The following is a 21,247-nucleotide window of genomic DNA, read 5'->3' as shown; positions in this document are numbered from 1 at the left end:
GCCTGGGTCAGCTGTCCCGGCTGTGCCCCCTCTCAGCTTCTTGTGCATCTCCCCGCTGGCAGAGCATGGGAAGCTGAAAGCTCCTTGACTGAGTGTAAGCACTGCAACTACTTAGGAACAGCTAAAAACATGAGTGTGTTACCCATATGATTCTCATATTAAATCCAAACCACAGCACTATACCAGCTATCAGGAAGAAAATTAACTCTATCCCAGACAAAACCAGGACAATGATAATGCAGATGATACCATCATCCTGGCTGCCCATACTACGCTACTAGATAATGGGAAACAAAGTAGCCAGTCTATGCTGCACCCATTCAAAAAGATGAAGCAAGGCTATGTTTCACAGCCTAATCCTGGGAACACAGGAGCAGATTTAGTCCCCTCAAAGGACTGTGGACTATTATAGTCAGGTTGGTTTGTCACTCTACTCACCTCCATAGTGTCCACTCCTCAAAGGAGATAATTTGCACCAAGATCTGGATAATTTTTTCAGGATTCTAAGTCTGTATTTATACCCTACATCCTCTCTATTTATAAACAAGACCTACCTACCAGACATACAGATGTAAGGGTTGGTATAATGTTGTTGTACAAGATGGAGGGAGAAGAACACCCCAAAAGATTACCTGAGTTTTATCCCAGGATCATCTACAGTGGCATATTGCAATCACATGCCCTGACATGCAGTCCAGGCAGTAATAAAATTGAATCTGATCTCAAGAATCAAACATAGGTTTTGAACTTGTCTTGAACATGCTCTTCCCAAGAGCAGGAAAGAGAGTTGTTTTTATATATATATGTACATATAAATATCTCAAAAATAAAAAGTTACAGGTTAAGTAATGTATCTTTTGGGTGATCATCCATATATACATTCACAGCATCAGTGATTCCAAACAGCAGCCCATACAGTTATCTGAAGAAGTGCCTCAGAATCCAGAATAAGAAATCTGAAGGACAAAGCATTGCTTCTAGAGCTCTGGCAAGAGCATAATGCCTCATAAGGGTGTGAAAGCAGACCCACTTGGTGACATTCCAATTGCAGGAATGCAATACAAAGAAGCTACAGATGTTGCCTGAGCTGCAATTCAGCAAGTTTTCCTTGGTATCAAAGGCTTCCGCCGTAAGTAATAATTACACTACTACTTCACACGGTTCATAATCCACTGTGAAATCTTCTTTGAGAAGACCGATAGAATTCTCAGCCACAGATCCAAAGAGATGAAAGGAGTTACTTTTTCTCCAAGAAGCCCTATCTTGTCATTACAAATAAGTAAATCTATCCATCTATCTATCCAATCTACAAGATTGCTTAACACCTAGGTTGTAGAGTGCTGTCTCATTGAGGTGTAAAGAATGGGGAAAAAAGGCACATACTAACTTCTGGAGAGAAAAAACCCTTCCTCTCACAAGGAACTTCAGGTGGCTTCTGAAGACCATTCTACTTAAATGAAATAAAATATATCAGAGACTATCACATGGGCTTTAGCTTCACTTGCCTTGCTGGTTTAAACCACAAAAACTAAAAGGCTGTCTCAATAAAAAGTGACATTATTGTGTTTTATGTTTTGCTCTTTAAGACCATTTAATTTAATTAACCATTACTACTGTTTCATTTGCTTCTGACAGCTACTGAGTATTGAGATGACATTTTCCATGGTTATATAGGTGACCACCTTTTTCCTCATGTGTATCACTTCATATTTACTTACAGTGATTTTCATTTACTACTTTACTGACTAGCCATTGAGGTCCTCTAACATTGTAACTCCCACCGCTTCTTCAGGAGAAATTTAGTCCTAAGAATGGCAGATACAGCCACTTACCGGGGACTGGATGTCACTTATCTTTCTAAATAGGTGGTGAAGACCTGGAAGGTCATATTCATGGAAAGGTACAGAAACAAAAAGGTAATGAGATGTTAGTTGTATTCCCAGAACCATAGAAGTATCATGGATTATCATTTTTTCTTAAAACAGAAGAACTGAAAGGCATCAAGTGAAGTTGGGACAAGGAGGTAGTTCTTCCATCTGTTCAAAGCCATGGCACGTATCTTGTTCTGAGGATGCCATCATCTACCCAACAGGAAAATAGGGATGCCCTCTCCCTGCTAATACCCAGGAGCTCAATGAATCCTCTTTTGATGTGAAAAAGTGAATAGACAGTATTTGGATTGACAGCACTTAAAACTCACAAAATACAGGTACTACCTGTGAGACAGATTGATAGGAATATGAAAGAAGGTATCCTGCTGTTAAAAGGCATCTTATTGTTTTTAACACTGTTGGGATAACCTCAACCACAACAAATCCTACTCTGAAACTGTAAATACAGCTGTTCTAATTCTACAAGATCTGAATGTGTTCCCATCAACTCACAACAGAAAGCAGTTATAAAGTCCTTTGCTCTAAAATAAGTGGTAACTTAGAGTTCCAAAACCAGGACAGGTTTCCTTTCCTGCTTAAGTAGACTTAAGATAAAGGTTCCTAAAGAGCAGTAACACAGAAGCACAAATCAGAGCAACATTATAAACTGAACTGAATAAATCTTTTCAATGACATCTACAGTCCATCTATCTGTGACAGTATTTGGTATTTCTAAACACCTTGTAATATAGTCATCCTGGTAATTTTGATACACAATTTCCAAAGGTGTGAGAGAAAATTGAGCATGAAGATGAAAACTTTCAGCTGGGATATCTGATTTGCATGCATTAAACTAGCTTCCCTAGAAGTTGATGTCTGATTAATCACTGTCTGCTCCTGTGAAAGACAGATGAAACGAACAAACTTAAAACATGAAAAAAAAATAATTAGAAAAGGGTTTGGGATAGGAAGCAGAGCTGCCACATTCTAATGTCTAAGAAGGCATTTCTAAGTGTCTCAACGCAGATTTCCTTCATGGTATAGAGTGGAAACTACGTGATTTCAAAATGATTTGAGCATCATAAATATTTGAATATTGATTAATTTTGGAACAAGCTGAAATTCTCAAACACAGGTCTTCTGGTATGTCTCCATGGGGCTGGTGAGTGCAAACTCTAACTGCTACCTAAAAAACAACGCTAGCATTCAACCTGAGACACCAGCGATTCACTGGATCCACTGAATCCAGTTCAGATTGATAGCTTGGCTTCACCCACCAGTGCCACGAAGACTCCAGAAACTATCAGATATCAGGAGTTTTCTAACATGATGTAAATGTCACAGCACCCTGTATTCACATAATGCATACAACACTTCGTAATTTGGTAGTTGCAACTGATACAGTATCTCTTAAAGTGATAAACCACCACAGTACCTATCTAGTTTTGCCTTCAGGATTCACCAGGTTGTTTACACTTCTTGTCTTTAACCACTATTATCAGAAATGAGAGTGAGATGTGAGAAAGCATTCAGTTTTTCTAGTTTGGACTTTTTGCCTATGATGCATAAAGTGAATAGCTAAAATAGAAAAAGAAATTAGGTAAATGAAAACAAGTAGGTGAAAGAAAATGACTAGTTGGGAAAGCTCTCTAGGATGGTTAAGAATGTCCAGTAAGCTATGTGACATCCTACAAGACCCTTTCAAGGGAATTTCTAAGATTCTGCTACCCTTCAAACATCTTGAGACTCCTCTTAGAGCTAAAGGTTTCTTGGACATAATATATGAAGATTCACCTGCCAAGAAGGTGGTAGGTAGAAGAGATGAGAACAGCATGGCAAACAGAGCCTGGTAGCAAGGATGTGACAGCTAAATTTGAGTGTGAGTATGGTAACAGGACAGGGTTGATTCCAAAGTACTATGGAATAAAAAAAAATAGGTAAATTCCAAAAACCTACCTAATTTACCTTAAATTCCCTTCCTAAGGGAAGGGAAAAGGCTGTTAGGACATGGTCTGTCTGCTCTAATGCCACTTGTTTCTGTGGTGACATAGAAAATCGGCATTCTTGGTATCAAGCAGTGGACAGAAGAACACAGACCTCATCTTAGACAGCTATTCAGCTTAGCTATCAGTTCTCCAGGATGTGCGGAACAGCACAGCAAACCAACAAGGTATGTTGTTACAGATTAGAAAAGTCTCAAGGGACAAGGCTTTACAGACCATTGTTGATGTCAATTAGTCATTATTCTGCACTGGCAACTGGAAACATTGTAGTTCAGATTTTATAAAAGAAAACAACAAAGTTCCATACCCCAGCAAGTTTCAAAATAACAATTCAAGTACAAGTCCAGTTTTGTGGTACAGGAAGAGAGATGGGCAGGGCTCAATGGGGTTTTTAGTTCAGGCTAATTGAACTCCCCAATACTGGCCCAAGTTTGCTGGAAGAAAAAGAAGAAACAGTTGTCATGCAAACTCACAAGTTATGTATGTTTTTAAAATGACAAACAGACCGAATGTGCATGTCCTTGATGACAGACTGTGCATTATTATGAGACAAAATACATTATTTTAAATCCATCTGTCTCTCTGATTTCAAATTCCTCCTGCTTTAGGAACAGCACTGGCTGTGGCCTATGTTTTTTCAGAGCATCAATTCAAATGTAAAGTCACATGTTGCAGTTAGCTTTTTCTTGCATTGATCATTTACAGTTTTCTAATGCTTAAATAACATTTGGTATAATCACAGCTATTAAATAGACAAGAAATGATAATGTAATTTTATTTTACTCAGTTACGCAGAAAGGAAAAGCAACTGATCTAACAACTCTGCTATTATTTCTAACATAACTCAGGAAAAAAAAAATAGTGTAAAAAGCTGAAGTGCAATTAAAAAAATGTATAAAACTGCAAGACGTAATTCCAGCTCTGGCAGCAGCTGCCTGCAGCAAGTTTCTCATTTCTTCTGTTTCATATGAAAAAGAAATCAATGAAGTGGACCATGAGCTACGTTTGGGATTAGTTTGCTTAAGACTGGCCCAAAATGAGATTTATCAGTAAAGTTAACTGATTAAAAAACTAAGCACATGTTCAAATGCTCATGGCTCTCTTGATAACTGAACTGGGCAACCACTGTTTTCTCCGATTGCATTTACAGGACTACCAATAAATAAATAACCCAATCTCCTTTCAGCTAAATGTCATTACAATTGCTTGCCTTTTTTTTTTCTTTTAACATTTAAATCAGCAACTTACCTTGGTGAATAGTTGCAAACAAAATTTGCTGCATTTCGTATTCCTGCAACTTCCTTACACAGAGTAACAGCACAGCCTACTTTATATGAATAGTCCCAAACAACCTAAAAAAAAAAAAAGAGGTTTTAAAATAAATTAAAAACTACACTCAAAGTAACCTAGTCTAATATCTAGAAAGTCTCCATTATTTTCAGAGATCCTACATATTATTTTCATTTTGCAAATCTGATCTTTTCACGCATTTTAAAAATAACTGGTAAGCAAGCCTTTTAAGATGAACTTACAAATATTCACCCCTCAAGATGAAGTGATCTATGCTATAAGTTTCCAGAATCTTCTACAGAACAATTTCATTAAGACTCACTGACTTTATGATCCAGGGGTAGATTCCGTGGAACAAAAGGGAAATTAGTGGCAACTACCCAACAATTCCTTTAATGAATTTCAACATTCATAACTCAGGTCTGCAAGAAGGGCTTCTGCTGTGTGCTAGAAGTGGTCTGGCTGATTATTACTGCACGCTTAAGTTTGAAAGCCTTAGCATGGCACATTTTCAGACTAATGAGTGTTATCTGCCACACTTAAGAGAATATGGTTTACTACCACTTACAGTTTGGGCATCTGCTTTTTCTTGGGAGATTCTTCCTATACCTTCTGCACATGACTAACTGAACTGCACTGAATTCAGATAAAAATGTTGCACTACATACCTAGAACATCTCAATGGTCATACATTCCACTTCTGGAAAACTTAAAAGACATGGTGGATTACTCTCCGTATCTCCCCAGTATGAAGAGTACAGGCCTCGGACTGATAACTGATTTGAACATTCCCAAAAGTTCCATCTTGTCAATTATAATTGCAAGAAGCGGTTATGTCAACATGTTACCTGAATCCTGGATTAAGTACTAAGCATTTCAGGGGTCTTTATGTAAACAACTTCATGTATTTTTTTGAGATTTCTCTGTCGTGGTTCTCTTAGTAGGTCTACCCAGCCTATCCATTTATGATTTCTAAGTTTTACCCATTTTCAATTTTGTGTCTGAGCTTTCAAGACTGTCATGGCTCCTGGATCATGCATGGTCTTTGATTATCAATTTTGATCACATTATGTACTTTTACACATTTGTTGGTGTTTAACTGGGGTACTCTGCTTGTTTTTCTCTGGACATTAGTCTCCTTTGTAATTCTGCCTGAAATACTGTCTGAAATGCATGAACATTTTCATATAACTTAACTATGTGTAACAAGAAAGGAGATAGCAATATTACTCGGGGGAAAGAAAGCTCACTCCAAGAAAAATGTGCAAACACCTCCAGAATTCTATGTAGACAGGTTGAACAAATAATTTTAAAATGCTAGGAACTACCTTGCTATGTAACTTTTTATAATTTATTGTAACAGAGAAAAAAATGAAAAATACTTTCCCAAGATACTTTCCACTTCTAATCTTCTAAAGATTTACTGCCCAATAAACAGTAATACTTAAATCCACTAGCCTTGCTTTAGAGTTTGTTACAGGCAAAACCAGGGGCAGGAAACAAGAATTAACACTTGAGGGGAAATAAGTGAAAAAGGACAGAAAAAGAGGTGCAAAAAGACCCAAACAGAAAATATTCTGAAAATTATTCTGGTAACTTCAAGTATTTTCATTTCACAATCCAAAGTCTACTCAAAAAGAACCTCGCAGCTACCTTTGTGTCCGGTAACAGTTTCACTCTAAGTATACTGCATAGTATCTTCATCTGTAATTTTCACAGAGAGCAGCCTAAGCATCTTTGAATACTGAGATCAGGAAGTAAAGAGTCACTTTTACTAGACAAGATCTACTTGACATAAAATTATCATCTGTTTTGGATCAGTGAAATATTATGTGCTTGCTCATAAGTGAAACTAATTCTACTGCAAAGCTTATTTTTTTAAACATGGGAATGAATAAAACCATTTAAAATATTAAGTGTTCAAAGAAAAGCTTTACTTTCTCAGCAGAATTAAGTTTGTCAGAATTACCACTGAGAAATCAGAAATATATCATAAAAAATGCCTCTTTTGTTGTTGATGCTCTTTTTCCCCCCCTTTTTTACAAGATTTGTAAAGAATACAATTTACTTGGGCTGGACTTTCTCCTGTTAACATTTCTACTAAGGAGTACCCACAGATGTTCTGCAATTACTGCGATGAATTCAAACAGCATCTCCAAACTTACAGAATTCAGAACTGCGTGGCTTTGCAGCTAGAAAACTTGAAATGATTGTTTTAGAATTTTTATAAAGTTCATGTAGTACTGATACAACGAAACAAGCAGCAAGGCTTTCAGTGAGGCCAATATTGTGGACGAGAAGAATGGATTATTATATGAGACAAAGAGGTGAATCAGTGCAGGGGTAACCGGCAGTAACAGCTGGTTACAAAAGATAGTAAACTGTCAGTCACTGCAAACCATATATACAACTCTGCATTATTTACAGCCCCTACTGATTCATCTGGTAGGCACTATACAGGATATTTTACCGAAGAGAACTCTTACCTGAATGTAATGACCGCAAACCTTAGTACATCTCTGTACTGCAAAACTATAGAATCTGACCTCATCATACCACGTTTTAATGGCATCGCCAACATAGAATGCTTGATGACTTCCAACCCAAATATTCTCTCCAACAGATGTGAAATTAGGATGGCACTGATGTTTCTTACTTAAGTATTGGTTATGTTCAAAAACGCATTTATTTGCCCATGCCCTTGCAGTCCTTGCCAAAGCTGCATCCCAAGTCTGCAAAACATGAAAGGCGAAATAGTTGTGCAACCTTAAGTTACAACCAGATCTTAAACGATTAGGTAAGACCAGTCAGGCAATAAAGTACAGGTATCATATGATGGAGTTCCATACAGAAATACTTTCCCTATTTAGGCAAGTACCCATGTTTTATTTTCATTGACTTTTCCTGTTGCAGCACAGAAATACGAACTAATTTCATTAGACAAGTTTTTCCCCCCTTCACCGTTGAAAATTAACTTTGTAAGAGCACTTGCTAGCAACTGAAAAATGAAATGCACTTTTATCTTCAGATAAGAAATTACTGTCACATTAATTAATCATGAAACTTCCTGTTGTTGTCATTGAACAGGTCACAAAGGACTTCTATTCGGTACATAAAAATTAATTCAAAGTAAAAATGCACAGCTACTGTAGATTCAGATGTTTAACTATTTTAAGTATTTTTAAGTCCCTGGAAACAAATAATTAGTCCTCCTATGGTAAAGCTTTAAATACACATTGGAGCATTTCACAAACACAGGTTCATGAGGTAAACATGCCAATGTTTGACCAGTAACTCAGTCTGCTACCTCTTACTTTTTTGCAGTCTGACACCATTAACAAAACTTCTGATTCCTGAACATGAACGATTTTTAGTATTTATCTTCCAGTCACGACTGTTTTTCAGCAAGTTTCTTCTACCGTTGAAGTACCTTGTTTCATGTCTTATGTAAAAGATCCTGTGTTTTATTGCCTAGGTTTATTGGTGTTTGTACATTTCAGTTCACTCCTAGTCTCTCTATGTGGATCTTACAATAAATCCACTGGGTGCCGATACCATTTTCTCCCTAAGGCCTTTAGTTTTTTCTAACCATACTTCTACATGCATACCTTCATCCATAATTTTTACTGGTTTTCCTATTCCTGTGTACTAAAGCTGGGTGTGGTGTCTTTCACAAGCTTCTTCATTTCCAAGGTTATACCCCCTTATCTGCCATTTTGGCTTCAAAACCACCCACTCAAGCAAACGGCATTCTTTGCCATCAGTATCCGAGTATGTCTGTGTTCCCAAGCCCTTGTCAGTCTTCCTTTAGCTGCTCATTGCAACATTTTCCTCGAGGTACAAAGTGAACTAAACAACAAACACCCACTTCTTCTGCACCTTCTTCAGTTTTGTTTAACCCCTTCCAGCAAAAATTTTCAAGTGCAATTTGTTCTGGTTATGACAAGAAAAGACTCTTCCTTGCCACCAGAAATCCCCTCCAGGTGTGGTATTGCAGTTTGTATACTTGCTTTTGATGGAGACTTTACCTCTTCTGGATCAGTCCTCCTGCTGGACCATTGCTTCTTCCTAAGGAGAAATTCCTTAGGGTGAAATGTGAACATCTTCAGCTGGCCTGAGTCACTGCATTGCCTGGTGCTTCTAGACTCACCTGTCTACAACTGACTCAACTCACCACAAGATTTCCTATCAAGTAAACTTGATGATATTTGAACACATACCAGCGAACGCCATCCTGGTCACCTCACCCAGGGATCACCACGAGAGGTCTGGCCCACTGTCCCACCCCACCCCAGCAGGGCTCTCGAGCCACCCCTGCACCCACAGGCCTGGCCCTACCATGTACCGCATGTTGCTGGCGGCTGGCTGGACGTTAGTGCGGAGGTTGTTGTGCACACGCACACAGTCCTCAATGAAGGTCTTATTCGTGATGCTCGGTAAGGCAGGCAACTGCCCGGCTACAGCCCTCAACACCAGCCACAAGGCCAGCACCGCCGCCCACGGCTTCATGGCCCCAACTGCCGCGGCCTCGCGTGAAGGGCCCCCGCTCACCCTGGCCTCTTCCAGAACCTTCTCCGCCAGGGAACCGCCCGACGAGCCTTGGAGCGGCGTAGAGCGAGGAGCCCGTCCGGGGGCGCTGTGTCGTCGGGAGGGGAGTGGCAGCCGCGCGGGCGCCTCTCCTTCGCGCTGGGCGGCGGCTCGTTGGCAGGAGGGCTGTGGGGCCGGCGGCGGCCATGGTGCTGTCGGCGCTGCAGCAGGTGGTGGTCTCGGTGGTGCTGGTGCTCTGCGTCTTCGTCGTCATGCCCAGGATGTTCGGGGGAGGAGGCGGGCGGGCCGGCCGTTCCCTACGGGGCGGCAAAGCGGCTCCCGGCCATTACGATCCCCGCCAGCACCGCGGAGGTAGGAGCCGTGGCGGTGCCCGAGGCCGCGGTGCGGTGGGAGCTGCTCGGAGTCGGCCCCTGCCTCGGGCGGGCTTGAGGGGAGCCCCCGGGAGCGGAGAGGGCTCTGCTTCGGCTCGCCTTCCTCTGACGAGAGGCCCTGGGTGTTAGACGCGGCCCGTGAAGGGGGAGGCCCAGTCAGGCGGCTCCGAGCTGGCGTCTGTGCTCCCTCATCCTCGCCTTAACTTTCCCCCACGCCTCCCACCCCTCTTTTATGTTCTGCTTTTCTAGTTCATTACGGTTTTGTTTTTTGTCTGTGTTGTCTTAAGAAAATAACTGTTAAATGCAGGTAACACCCTGTTATTGGAAACGTATCTTGCTGTGGCAGTTTAACGAATAATGCCTGCAGGGGCACAGTTAGTTACTTTAACAGATGATTAGCTGTGAGGTGTCAGGGAAAAATTCACTGAGCATGTTAGAGTTGCAGTAAGGAAGCCAAGCGTTAGTAAACATTAGTACAGAACTGTATGAGATTTGTCAGGTAGAGTATTGGAAAGTCCAAGATACTACTGAATGGGCCAGAGAGCTTACTCCCTGTTAAAGCTTGAGTGATACAAATGTATGTTAAGCTATGTCAGTGTACATGAGCTGAAGATTTAGCTCAAGGTCCAAACGTCCACTTTCATTTTGCAAAATAACAAAAAGCCTGCTTTCTTGAGGTAGCTCTGTGGTTCATTGATGATGCCTTCCAAGGCATTGTAAACCAAGAGGGAGATAGTTGTTGTAATCCTTCAAATTATGCGTCTGTGCTTTTCCTGGGAGTACCTTTCTAAGGTAGAAAAAATGGGGCTTGAGCTGCTACTATGTTCTTCCCAGCTGATGTCGAATTCACTGTGCTTCATAAGTTCTAGCGTGGCCTGTTTTCCTTGATTACTTTTAATTTATACGGTAGCTGCCACTTCCTATAGGTCAAATTCTTTTAAAACCAAACCTTTAAAAAAGCAACACTTCACATGCTTCTGATTCTACTGTTGTATTGGCCCAGCACTGTGTAAAATAAATTGCAGGCAAATGTGCTGTTCTTGCCTGCCTGGGTTTTTCTTTTCTCCTGTTTGGCCAGTAACTCGCTTTGCTGTTTCTTCAGTGGGATAAACTTGGTGCAGGACACTGGACCCCATTGGGCTTCGACATCCCTCCTCTGTGCCAGGAAGATGCTGTTCCCGTTGACCACATTCTTATTTGTATGATCTGTGGCAATTTTTTAATCTGTGCTCTTAATTTTAGTAAATCTCCTCATTTATATTAAAACAAACAAAACCAAAAGTAAGGAAAAAAGAGTGGGTGCAAACTTAAAACTAGTAATCAATGGGAAACGTTCTGAAAGGAGGAAGACTATATTTGAGGTAAAATGAGATTTTCAGATTAGTGCAGTTTTAGTAAGTCTAAACCTGCTTGTGTTGAAAGGAGAATGTCTACCTTAACTTGCGTTAAATGATTAAGGTAACTTGAGTTCTGCCTGTATCAGCTAGGGTGTTTAATTTTTTTGTGTAACTGTCCAGTTCTGTTCCAATGAGCAAACATGCAGATAAAAGGCCTACTTCCAAGTGTGCATGTTGCAAACTGAGCAATTACATGTGGAAGAATTTGCAGTAATGCCTGACATGACTTGACTGCAGAGCTGATAGTAAACGTTGCTACAGTCAGGGTCATCCCTGGAAGTCTGAAAAACTTCTATGGCTAACTTGGTATAGATAATTGTAAAACACTTTTCAAGATCCCTTTATCACAAAGAACCAGCTTAGGTTAGCAGAATTAGATTCTTTTTTCTCTGGTATTTGGAAGAAGCTGTAGCCAAACAGTTCTTTCACTGGGAATTGTAGCTTATGTTTTTTTCTTCTATCTGATTGTGGCTGTCTCTTGCACACTCGAGTTATGTTACTGTAAATTCTTGAAATGCCACTGTTTTAGTATTAATTGACAGGGAGTGATTTGCATAATGGTCTTCTCTTTGCAAGTTTTTCTAGAATGTGAATCTTGTTTTACACATACTCAGTTCTGATTAATTCAATTATGATGAACTAAATGTTTGAAGGGATTTGAAAGTATGTCTAAGCAATCAGTTGAGATATCAGTGTAAAATTTCACCACTCCCCAGATCACCTGCTGTCTGTCTCTGCAAGCACCTGCATTCTTTAGCTGACGGCACTGTTTCTCATGTGCATGTCCCACGAACCCCAGATTTAACTACCAAATAACCTAATTCCTAAGTCAAGCAATGACACTGGCTGTTCCTTCATCTGCTTCCTGTTTTGGCAGGCAAATTAGATGCAAAAATGCTTCAGACTTCCAAGGTTGCATCTCTTTGCTGTTACCTGATTTTTCCTGCTAAATATTTGATTTGCAGAGGTACAGCACTTCTAAGCCTGTGGGATTATTCACATAATACTGAATTTACTGTGAAAATAATGAAAGCAGCAACACAGCATGTGTATTTCAACAAAACTTTTTTTCCCCCGGGACTAGACAATTCCGTTTCTATTTAACTCCTTTGTTTCAGAGGAAAAATATTAATTTGTAATTGTTCTCAGCATTTTCAATAGTTTCTCTGAGTATGCTTTCATTTTAAGATTTAAGTTGTTTTTTGTTACGTCTACCTTTCTGTGGTTTCCCGTAGGCTTGCCAACGTTGCTGTGAAGGAAGACACTTAAAACTTGTATCTTAAAGAAACATAGAAACTTAATTTGAGAGTCTTTACTACCTAGATTTAACTTTGCATCCTGTTCATGAAATAGTGATTTTTTTTCGTGGTGTTTTTTTTTTTTTTAATTTGGATGCAGGGCTGATCACACTATCTTAGAAGAGTGATGAACAAAGATGGTCACACAAGAAGAAAACAGTTTAGTTCCAGTTGTGAAACTAATTGCACTTTTAATTTCTTTTCTTATTTTGTCGTCTTTTTCTCAATTTAATTTTTTAAGGTAGTCCTCAGACAGTTCGTCAGGCTCACCTGAATCCAGGAAGTTCTGACAGTAATACCTATCAGAGCATTCAGCAGATGAGAAGTGCAATGGAAAAAGAGATAAAGCGTGAGAGAACAAGAGGAAATGGTAGAGATTTAGCATTCACCCTCATGCCGTTGTATGCTCTTGGAGTAGGAGTGTTTGCAGCATACAAATTTCTTAAGGTAAGACATAAGAAAAGCATTAAATTACTGAAATTAGAAGGAAATGTAACTGTTGTTTTACTCCCATCCCCCAATTCTGAGCCCATGAATACAGTTGTCCAAAAGCCATTTCTTGCTCGGTTTGACTTTGAATGTGAGCTCCAAAGTTAAAATTACAGCATATCTGATTCTTCCTTATGAAGGCTTCTGACTTACCTGTTTTTAGACACTTAAAGAAGTGAGACTGTTACCATGCCCTGACCTCAAATAAGAATCTGAGAACCTAAACAGTGCTGCTACCTAAGGCTGTAACATAAGCCTCATCAGTATTTCGCTTCCTTTCCATCCTTCAGAGGGAAGGAGATGGACAATTCCTGCAGAGTAGTAGTCTTAGGTTAGCAATTGGGTAGAATAGCGAGTAGTCTAGACCTTTTGTTAGGACTTCTCATTTGGTCATGCAGCTGCAACATAGACTTTTATCCATGAAATGTGATACCTTTTCTACCATTAGTAAATTAAGAAAGGAGAACACATGATCAGATTTTTTTTTTTTTTTCTTCTTTAAATATCTGTCTTGTTATGTATTATTTATAGTAAGAGGTACTACAGCACTTGCAGTGCTGAGAATGCACCTGGAATATTGTTGCATGCCTTCAGGGAAAAAAAACTTAAACCTGAACAGGACCGGAGACAGCATCTTCATTTCCATAGTCAGTTTTATATAATCTCCTATGTAAGAAGATAAAACAGCTTAGCAAGATGAACATAGAGGCTGACCAGTTTGCTTTTAAAAAGAAATTTAATTAGGTTGTAAATAAGATTTAAACATCGTAAGAACAATATTTTGGGTGTTACAACTCTTTACACTTGCACATGTGGGATTGAAATGTAAATATTTTTGTAATAGCATCTTTATTACTTTAGGAATTTTTACCTTCTAGTTAATGGTAGGAGACTGGATCCAGTAACCTGGAAGGTTTCTTCTGTTCATTTTTGAAAACTGGAGTTGAAATAGCAACTGCTTTCTTTTACAACTTTTGTCAGTCATGTTGTTGTTGCTTAAAATCAGAAGTGTTAGTTTAAGACAGGAAGAAGGCATTGCAGAAAAAAAGCTTCATTAATGGAGCATGTTTTTTGTGGTTGGTGTTTACTTCCATTAAATTTATAAATGCAGTTTTATTTTTAATATATAAATAGTGATTAAATGTTTTAATGTGCTTGTATTTATTAAAGATAAAGTCACATGAAGAAAGTCTCTCCAAAAAGGAAAAAAATACAGAAGACAAGGCAAAGGAAACAGGTAAGATACCCATTCAGAATGTGTGTGTTCACCAAAAATGCGTATTTGCTGCTGTAACAAAGCTACCTATTTTCATTGATGCAGTCTAGCTAAAGGAGAACAATCTTTGAAGTTACTTAAGTGCAGTTAGGAACCTACAAAAACCCACCTTGTTATTCTATATATTTGAATCACTTGTTAGAGGTTTGTTTGAAAACTCCAGATGGTAATACTCTTTAAAACAGCGATAGTAATGTAGTATGATTCTCTACCTTTCAATGTCTGATGTTTTTCTCACTGAAGACCAGCTCAGTTTTCTCCAGTAGGATAGGATGTTTAAATAGGATATAATAATCTTGAGAATTAATAGGATATTTTAAAAGGACATAATGATCTGCTTTAGAATTGAATTGTATTGATAATGGAACAGTATGGATGAACAATTGTAGAGACTGTCGAATTTCTGGGCCAAATTAGAGACCTATCAAAAATATTAAGTGTTTATAGAAGAGGCAGAATAAATGATACCATCTTTTTCTTCATGATGCAGAGTACTCTTGGCTGGCTGATTCAGTCTACTCTGCACGTGCCAAGAAGTGGGCTTTCCTTTGGAGAAAAAGTTATGGCACATCAAAGTTGAGCGCTTTTCATAATTTTTTTGCCCCTTGTATAGACACATTTTTAGTTAAACTAGCAGATGCTTTTGGTGTCCCCGTACACCATATCTGTAATCAGGTTCAGCAATTATTTGCTACGCTGCCTACTTACCATCCTTGCACGTTGCATATTTCTTTCTTCAAAGTTTAATAGTATTTTAGGAGGAGTTACTTGTCTCAATTGTAGTGCATTTGTGTTGAACATATTTGTGAGGTGTGAGTGGGCAAATTCATGACAGTATATTAAGTATAAATACACTACTTCAGGAAGTCTTGGAACTGCATAGTTTTTGAGGCTGGAAAGGCGAGTGCCACATTCTCACTCAGTTTCTGCCAAGGAGTCCTCTGTTTGGGCACTAGTGGAGACAGGTTATTGGATGTGGAGGATTTCTGGTCACATATAGTAAGGCTTCTATTCTTACCCTGACCACTTTCTTTTCGTATTCTAGAATTTTATAGAGGAAAAAAACCTGCTTGCTTTTGAATCTGGCGAACCAAAAGTATAGCTTAATATCTTTTTGGTATTGTAAATGCATTTCTTACAATATTATTTTTCTCCTGCCCTCCCCTTCTCCCCCTTTCTCCTCCTACCTCTGCCTCCCTCTTTTCTTTTTGCTTTTGTTTTTTGTTAGAGCATCAGCTTTTAGAACTGGAGCAGCATTTAGCACAGACAGAGAAAATGTTGAATTCTTTATTGACTCAGTTGGATCCACTGTCAAACTGGTGAGTGTTTCTAAAACATCTCAGTTAGTATTGTTTTCTATAAATTGAAATTATCCAAAATGTTAATAAAGAGTTCTTAAAATGTTCCCTATATATAGGTAGGGAACAATGTTTAGGAACCCTCTTTAATTACTTACTGTTTCTGTAGCCTTTTGCAGGTCATACCTCTTCTGCAATTTGCGATCTTTTCCACAGACACCTCCCGTCTCTTGTTCACCAAACCTAAATGCAAAAGCTCAGGCTTACGATCGTGTTACTGTGGCTTAACAAGTTAAGCTTCAGTATTGACTGAGGAGACTAATACTGAAAAAATACTTGGGCTCAGTAGCATTTGAAAGCATTTGTGGGAATCAAATTTCTGGTAGCAGAAAGAGTTTCTTCCTTTTGATATAATTAGAAGACAAAACTAGTTATCAAGATGTAGCACTTGTTTTTGTGTTTTGAAATGAACCTGTTAGGTGACTGTGTGTTTTTGGGGGAAATAAAACTTCTCTGTTGTAGTATAACAAGGGAATAAGTAATATAACCTCTGTGTGGTTTTAGAGATATTCTTAAGAAGTTAGGACCTTACCCATCTACAGCAAATGAAGACATCTATGCAGTCTATTTTGTGTAGACTTGACATCTTTGATGAAGCCTAGTTTAAAACATGCAGAATTTCATGATTGTTCCTTTAGTGTGCTTCTGAACTTAATAATTTGCCTAACATTTTCAGTAGTGATGGGGAGGAGAGAGAGTAAACAAACTGAAATAAATGAGAAAAGCCTCTAAACTGTAAAGTTCTGTGTTAGGCATTGTTGTACTAAAAATAAAATTACTTTGGGTAATTGTTTGTTTCAGTAGTTGTTACTCAACCTTGGCCATTGGGGCTCCGATGTTAGAATACAGTGACTAGATTATTCAATAGATGTATGTGATGGGCTCCCCACTTCTCAAGAGACAGTTCTTAAAGAAAAGCTTGGCCTAAACATGTTGCTAACTTAACGATGGTATTTATCCACGGAAGGAAATACTGCAATCTTGTGCATTATTATCGAGCACTCACTTCCAAGGTAATCTTTCAGCTGTTGACATATCTCTTTTTTTTTTCTAGTGTTAATGCTTTAGCTTGTGAGCAGAAAGATGAAATAATGACACAGCTCCAATCAATTAGACGACTGATGAAAGAAAGTGGATTGGATAAATCGGAAAGCAAGTTGAAAGGTACTTTGATTTCCAGCAGGGTAGATAACTAAGTAGTTTATATTTTAAAAGAATAAACAGATCTTACTATAATAATGTTCAGCACCTGCACCTTAGGTAATGTATGTGGAATTAATTTTGTTCTGGAGGAGTACCATTCTTCCTGTTTGAGGTTTATCTGATTTCAAATTTTTGATACACCATGTTTTTTTAAGAATGGATGCTAAAAGACATTGAACTAGGATAGGCCACACAGTCCCCTTCTGCTTTGTTAAAACAGGGTTCTTGAATGTGAGTTCCTGAGCAGTCTGTTAGTATTGGACTAACTTTAGTCTGAGAATTCACAGATGGGGACCTCTGAGGCCATGGGTAATGCGTGCATAATTGTACTAAACAGCAAATTGTATATTAGTTTCAGCTGGAGACTTTAAAGAGCTGCATAGTTGTCCAAGAGAAATCCTAAATACTAAGAAACTAGAAATTTGGGGAATTTTTGCATTACTTGAGCCATAATACAAGAGAGAAAACAAATAAAAAAATAAATATTCTACTTCTAAACTGACCCTGAAATTTGGAGCCTTTCTAGTAATTTAAACTTCCTTTTTTTTTTTTTTTTTTGGTGAATTATAAGATGGGAGCCACATGTGTAATGAGAAACTTGAAGATCTCATTCAGTCATTTGCTGAACATTCTCAAGAGAGAGAAATAGATGACAGAGAAGATGACAGTAATGAAGATTTGCTTGAGGATGTTGATAACGATTACAAAATAGAAGAGCATGTATTGTATGATGAATGTGAAGCACATCAGTTTGAGCCAGATGTGGTAGAAGACCAAGAAATGATAACCAAAAATGAATCAGAAGAGATGGGATTGAGGAGACGTAATAGATATGAATGAAATCTGCATATGTAAAATTTTCAAAAGCTTAATGAATTTTTTTTCATGTTGTATGCACTTTAAACTGTTTTGAATGAAATTACGTGCACTGCTATATGCTTTAAAAAGAGGGGTGAAATACTGCCTGTGTTCATATCTATGATGGTTCTGCAACTGACTTCAGTGGCAGCAGAATTTCACTCAGGATGTTTACATATTTTTTCCTATTTATTCTTTCCTACAAAAATATTTCTGTACTCTGTATATAATGCACTGTAATTATATCTGGTGTTTCACTAAAATAGTAGAATATCTTGTAATTGAGACTGTAAAGAATAGATGTTTCATAAATGTTTTGTAACTAGAAAGCATGGTGCCACTTGAACTGTGACTTTCTCAAGTTCATTAAAGAGCATGCACTGATGAATTCAGCTCTGTGCAAAACTTTTATCTACGGGTGATGAAAAGCAGTATGGGTTAAGTCTTAGAGATGCATTCATAGTCAAGTTTCTTTGTTTGGAGAGAGAAATTTAGCCACAGACACTATTTTAAAATAATTAATGTCTGAGTTTGTCTCTTCAGGAATGAGTATAGTTTTGTATGTCGATTTAAACCTTAATGCATTACACTGGATCACTTAATTGCTTCCCCATCACTGGTTAAACTCAGCAGCTGCCTAATAATTGATTGATACCATTTAGTATTATATCCCTGTTTCATATTTTTTTAACACAGTAGAATCTGGCCTTTTGATTCATTGTAATACATTTACATTGGTTATTCACAGATAATACTGTGGGGCTTGGGGGTTTCTTTTTTTGGTACGTTATGCCAAATTGATAGTGGCTTTTTTTAGGTCAGTGTTAAGCATTTTTTTCCTTTGCCAGAATAATTTTTGTCCATGCCTTTATTTTCTACTATTTTTTTGTTCCCTTAACACACATGCCTATGGAACTGCCACCCTTTAATGACAGAAATTATGTTAGAGGTAGGTCTGACCATGCAATGCTGTTAAATTTTCTGTTTTATAATTGCATAGCTTTTAAGTAGGCCAGTTATAATGCCTGAACTCTTTTGCCATCTTTATTCTTACAGGAAAATAACATGTGGACTTGTTTTTATGGAGGAAATGTACTGTAGTTAAAGGGACCAAAATTATTACTGTGTCACTCACTGAAACGGAATGAATTGTTCATTCTTGTGTAGAACTTTGGTTCTAAAAAGGGATCACACGGGCTGGGAAGTAGCAGCATCCAGAAATGCATCCTTAGCCTCAGTGTATTAGTAGTTTTGCAGTAAGTGAGATTTTGCCTAACTTTGGAAAACTGATTGACCAAAAAGCCAGGTTTTCTCAAGAGGTGAGAGATTTTTCCGCAAGATGGAACAGATGAATCAGAACTGGAGGTTGGAGACAATTTCATTTTTAAGAATAACTGATGTAGGTGTGGTCATTTGGGACAACTGCAACTGTTTAAAGAAATGGCAATTGCATAAATTGCATAAATAACCTCTAATATGACTAATACGGCTAATTAAAGTATTTTTTCAAAGCCTTTGATCAGAGAGAACGAAGGAAGGGGAACCAAGCATGCCCTGCTGCCACGGCCTCCACTGTTGGTGGCTCCATCGCTCTCTGCTGTGAGGGCTGGTGTGGGTGCGGGTCAGCACTGCTGCCTTCCAGGTGCTGCCGCTGGTGTCCTCCTTACCCGCAGCATGTCACCGCATGGGGCAGCGTTTGAATCCCCAGGGCTGTGGCTTTCACCTTCGCTAGCCTTTGGATGCTGCTGCTACTTGAAGCCTTTGTCCATAAGGCTTCGAGCTATTTTGGGGTGATTGGTGTATTTCTGACCCAGGGCCACAAACACCCACAGCAGCCCTTTTGCTGCTGTTTTAAAGTCTCTGACTTCAGCTGCGTGGGTTTGCTGAGAACATGCGTGTGTGCAAGGCGCGAGCGCACAGTTTTCCTCGCAGGTGGCTGCGGCGCGCGCAGGGAGTCCTGTACCGGCACGCAGCCGTACCCCTGATCGGCTGCTTCCCCGCGCGGCATCGGGAACTCGCCCTCCCCGCTCGCTTGAGGCGGCGTCTTGCGAAACTTCCGCGCGAAGCCTGGTTCGGATTGGCCCTCCCGCGCTGCTGTATCGGGCAAGGCCCCGAGGCGGGCGGAGGCGGCGGGCCTGCCCCTCAGGCGGCGGCGGTGGCGGGAGGGGGCTGCTGCAGCCGTGACAACGGGGGCGGTGGCGGGGTGCGGTTACCATGGAGTCGCACGGGGGCGGGCCCTTGCCGTTAGCCGTAAGCGGCCCGTCGCACCCCGGCGGTGAGACCCCCTCCGGTGAGACCCCGCCGCGACTCGGCCCTGCCCTCCTGGGGCCCCGGGGCCCCGGGCCTCTCCTGGGGCCCCGGGCCTCTCCTGGGGCTTGCCCCACTGCGCTCCCGGGAGAATGCATCGTTTCCGTGGAGCTGTCTGAGCCCATAATGTTTGTTTCGCCTCTTACAGCATTGCTCTTTGCAGTCGCGTTATTTCAGGGTGGTAACCGTTAAATGCAACAAGGTTCTTTTCCCCCCCGTGCCTTCGATTGGGAGGATGCTACATTTCAGTAAGAGCCTTGAGGCCGTGTGAGACAGTGGCTCTTCGCGTTCGGTGCTCCGGGGAAGGGGGTATGGCTGGAAGACTGGCTGCTTGGCGAGCAGCTGCGTGGCCATCCCTGAGTAGGCCCTGCAGCGGTGCTTCTGCTTGGGAAAGGAAAGGATACTTGGGAGTTAAAGCCTGCTCAGTAGGTACAAATGGGTGTCAGGTTTCGTGGATGGTGATTTGAAAATAGAACGTCTGATTTCTGGGAAATAAATGACAGAATTTTGGCTCAAAACTGGCTAGGTGGAAGGAGAAACCAGCAGGGCTGGAGGCGGCGTACAGATAAAATGTCGCTGTGGAGCTCTCAGAATCCAGCTGTGTGGCAGGATGACTCTCACGTCTTCCTGAAAATACCTGGTCCCAGGGCATGGTGCCATTGAGAGCCAGCTGTAAGTGAAGAGTAAAGAAAGTTTGATGTTGTCAAGGGGTAGCAAATCAGCAAATGCTGGTTTGAGAAGGTATTAAGAAGTGTAAGGGAAAAAGTTAAATTTAAGGCAAAGACTTAAGTATGAACAGGAATCTGGTTAAGCATCAGTAAGAAAGAGACTGAAAATTTCAGAAAGACTGAAATTAAGAGGTGATGAAAAAGGGAAGCCAGCAACTTTTCATAGCTTGCTGAAGACAATACCCAAATTATTCATGATAGAAACATTCTTTCTAATACAATAATGTTCATTTGCGGAAGTACTTATATA

The 21,247-nt window shown here is 39.8% G+C and overlaps 2 protein-coding genes across 2 annotated transcripts; one reads left to right on the top strand and one right to left on the bottom strand.

Moving 5' to 3' along the window:
* Positions 1-5,081: 5,081 nt before the first annotated feature.
* Positions 5,082-9,673, bottom strand: LOC309404269 (glioma pathogenesis-related protein 1-like; the record flags this gene model as incomplete). The annotated part of the gene is made up of 3 exons (XM_081998664.1): positions 5,082-5,226; positions 7,651-7,896; positions 9,503-9,673. The coding sequence occupies 3 exons, from the start codon at positions 9,671-9,673 to the stop codon at positions 5,119-5,121; spliced, it is 525 nt and encodes a 174-aa protein (XP_081854790.1). The 3' UTR covers positions 5,082-5,118.
* A 224-nt stretch (positions 9,674-9,897) lies between these two features.
* On the top strand, positions 9,898-18,026 carry CCDC107 (coiled-coil domain containing 107; the record flags this gene model as incomplete). The annotated part of the gene is made up of 6 exons (XM_081997459.1): positions 9,898-10,063; positions 13,020-13,225; positions 14,438-14,504; positions 15,772-15,862; positions 16,956-17,065; positions 17,676-18,026. The coding sequence occupies 6 exons, from the start codon at positions 9,898-9,900 to the stop codon at positions 17,942-17,944; spliced, it is 909 nt and encodes a 302-aa protein (XP_081853585.1). The 3' UTR covers positions 17,945-18,026.
* Between the last annotated feature and the right edge of the window lie 3,221 nt (positions 18,027-21,247).

This window comes from Phaethon aethereus (genome assembly GCF_964289735.1).
Source record: "Phaethon aethereus genome assembly, chromosome: 1".
Classification (NCBI taxonomy): domain Eukaryota; kingdom Metazoa; phylum Chordata; class Aves; order Phaethontiformes; family Phaethontidae; genus Phaethon; species Phaethon aethereus.
This window is presented reverse-complemented; position numbering and strand designations above follow the sequence as displayed.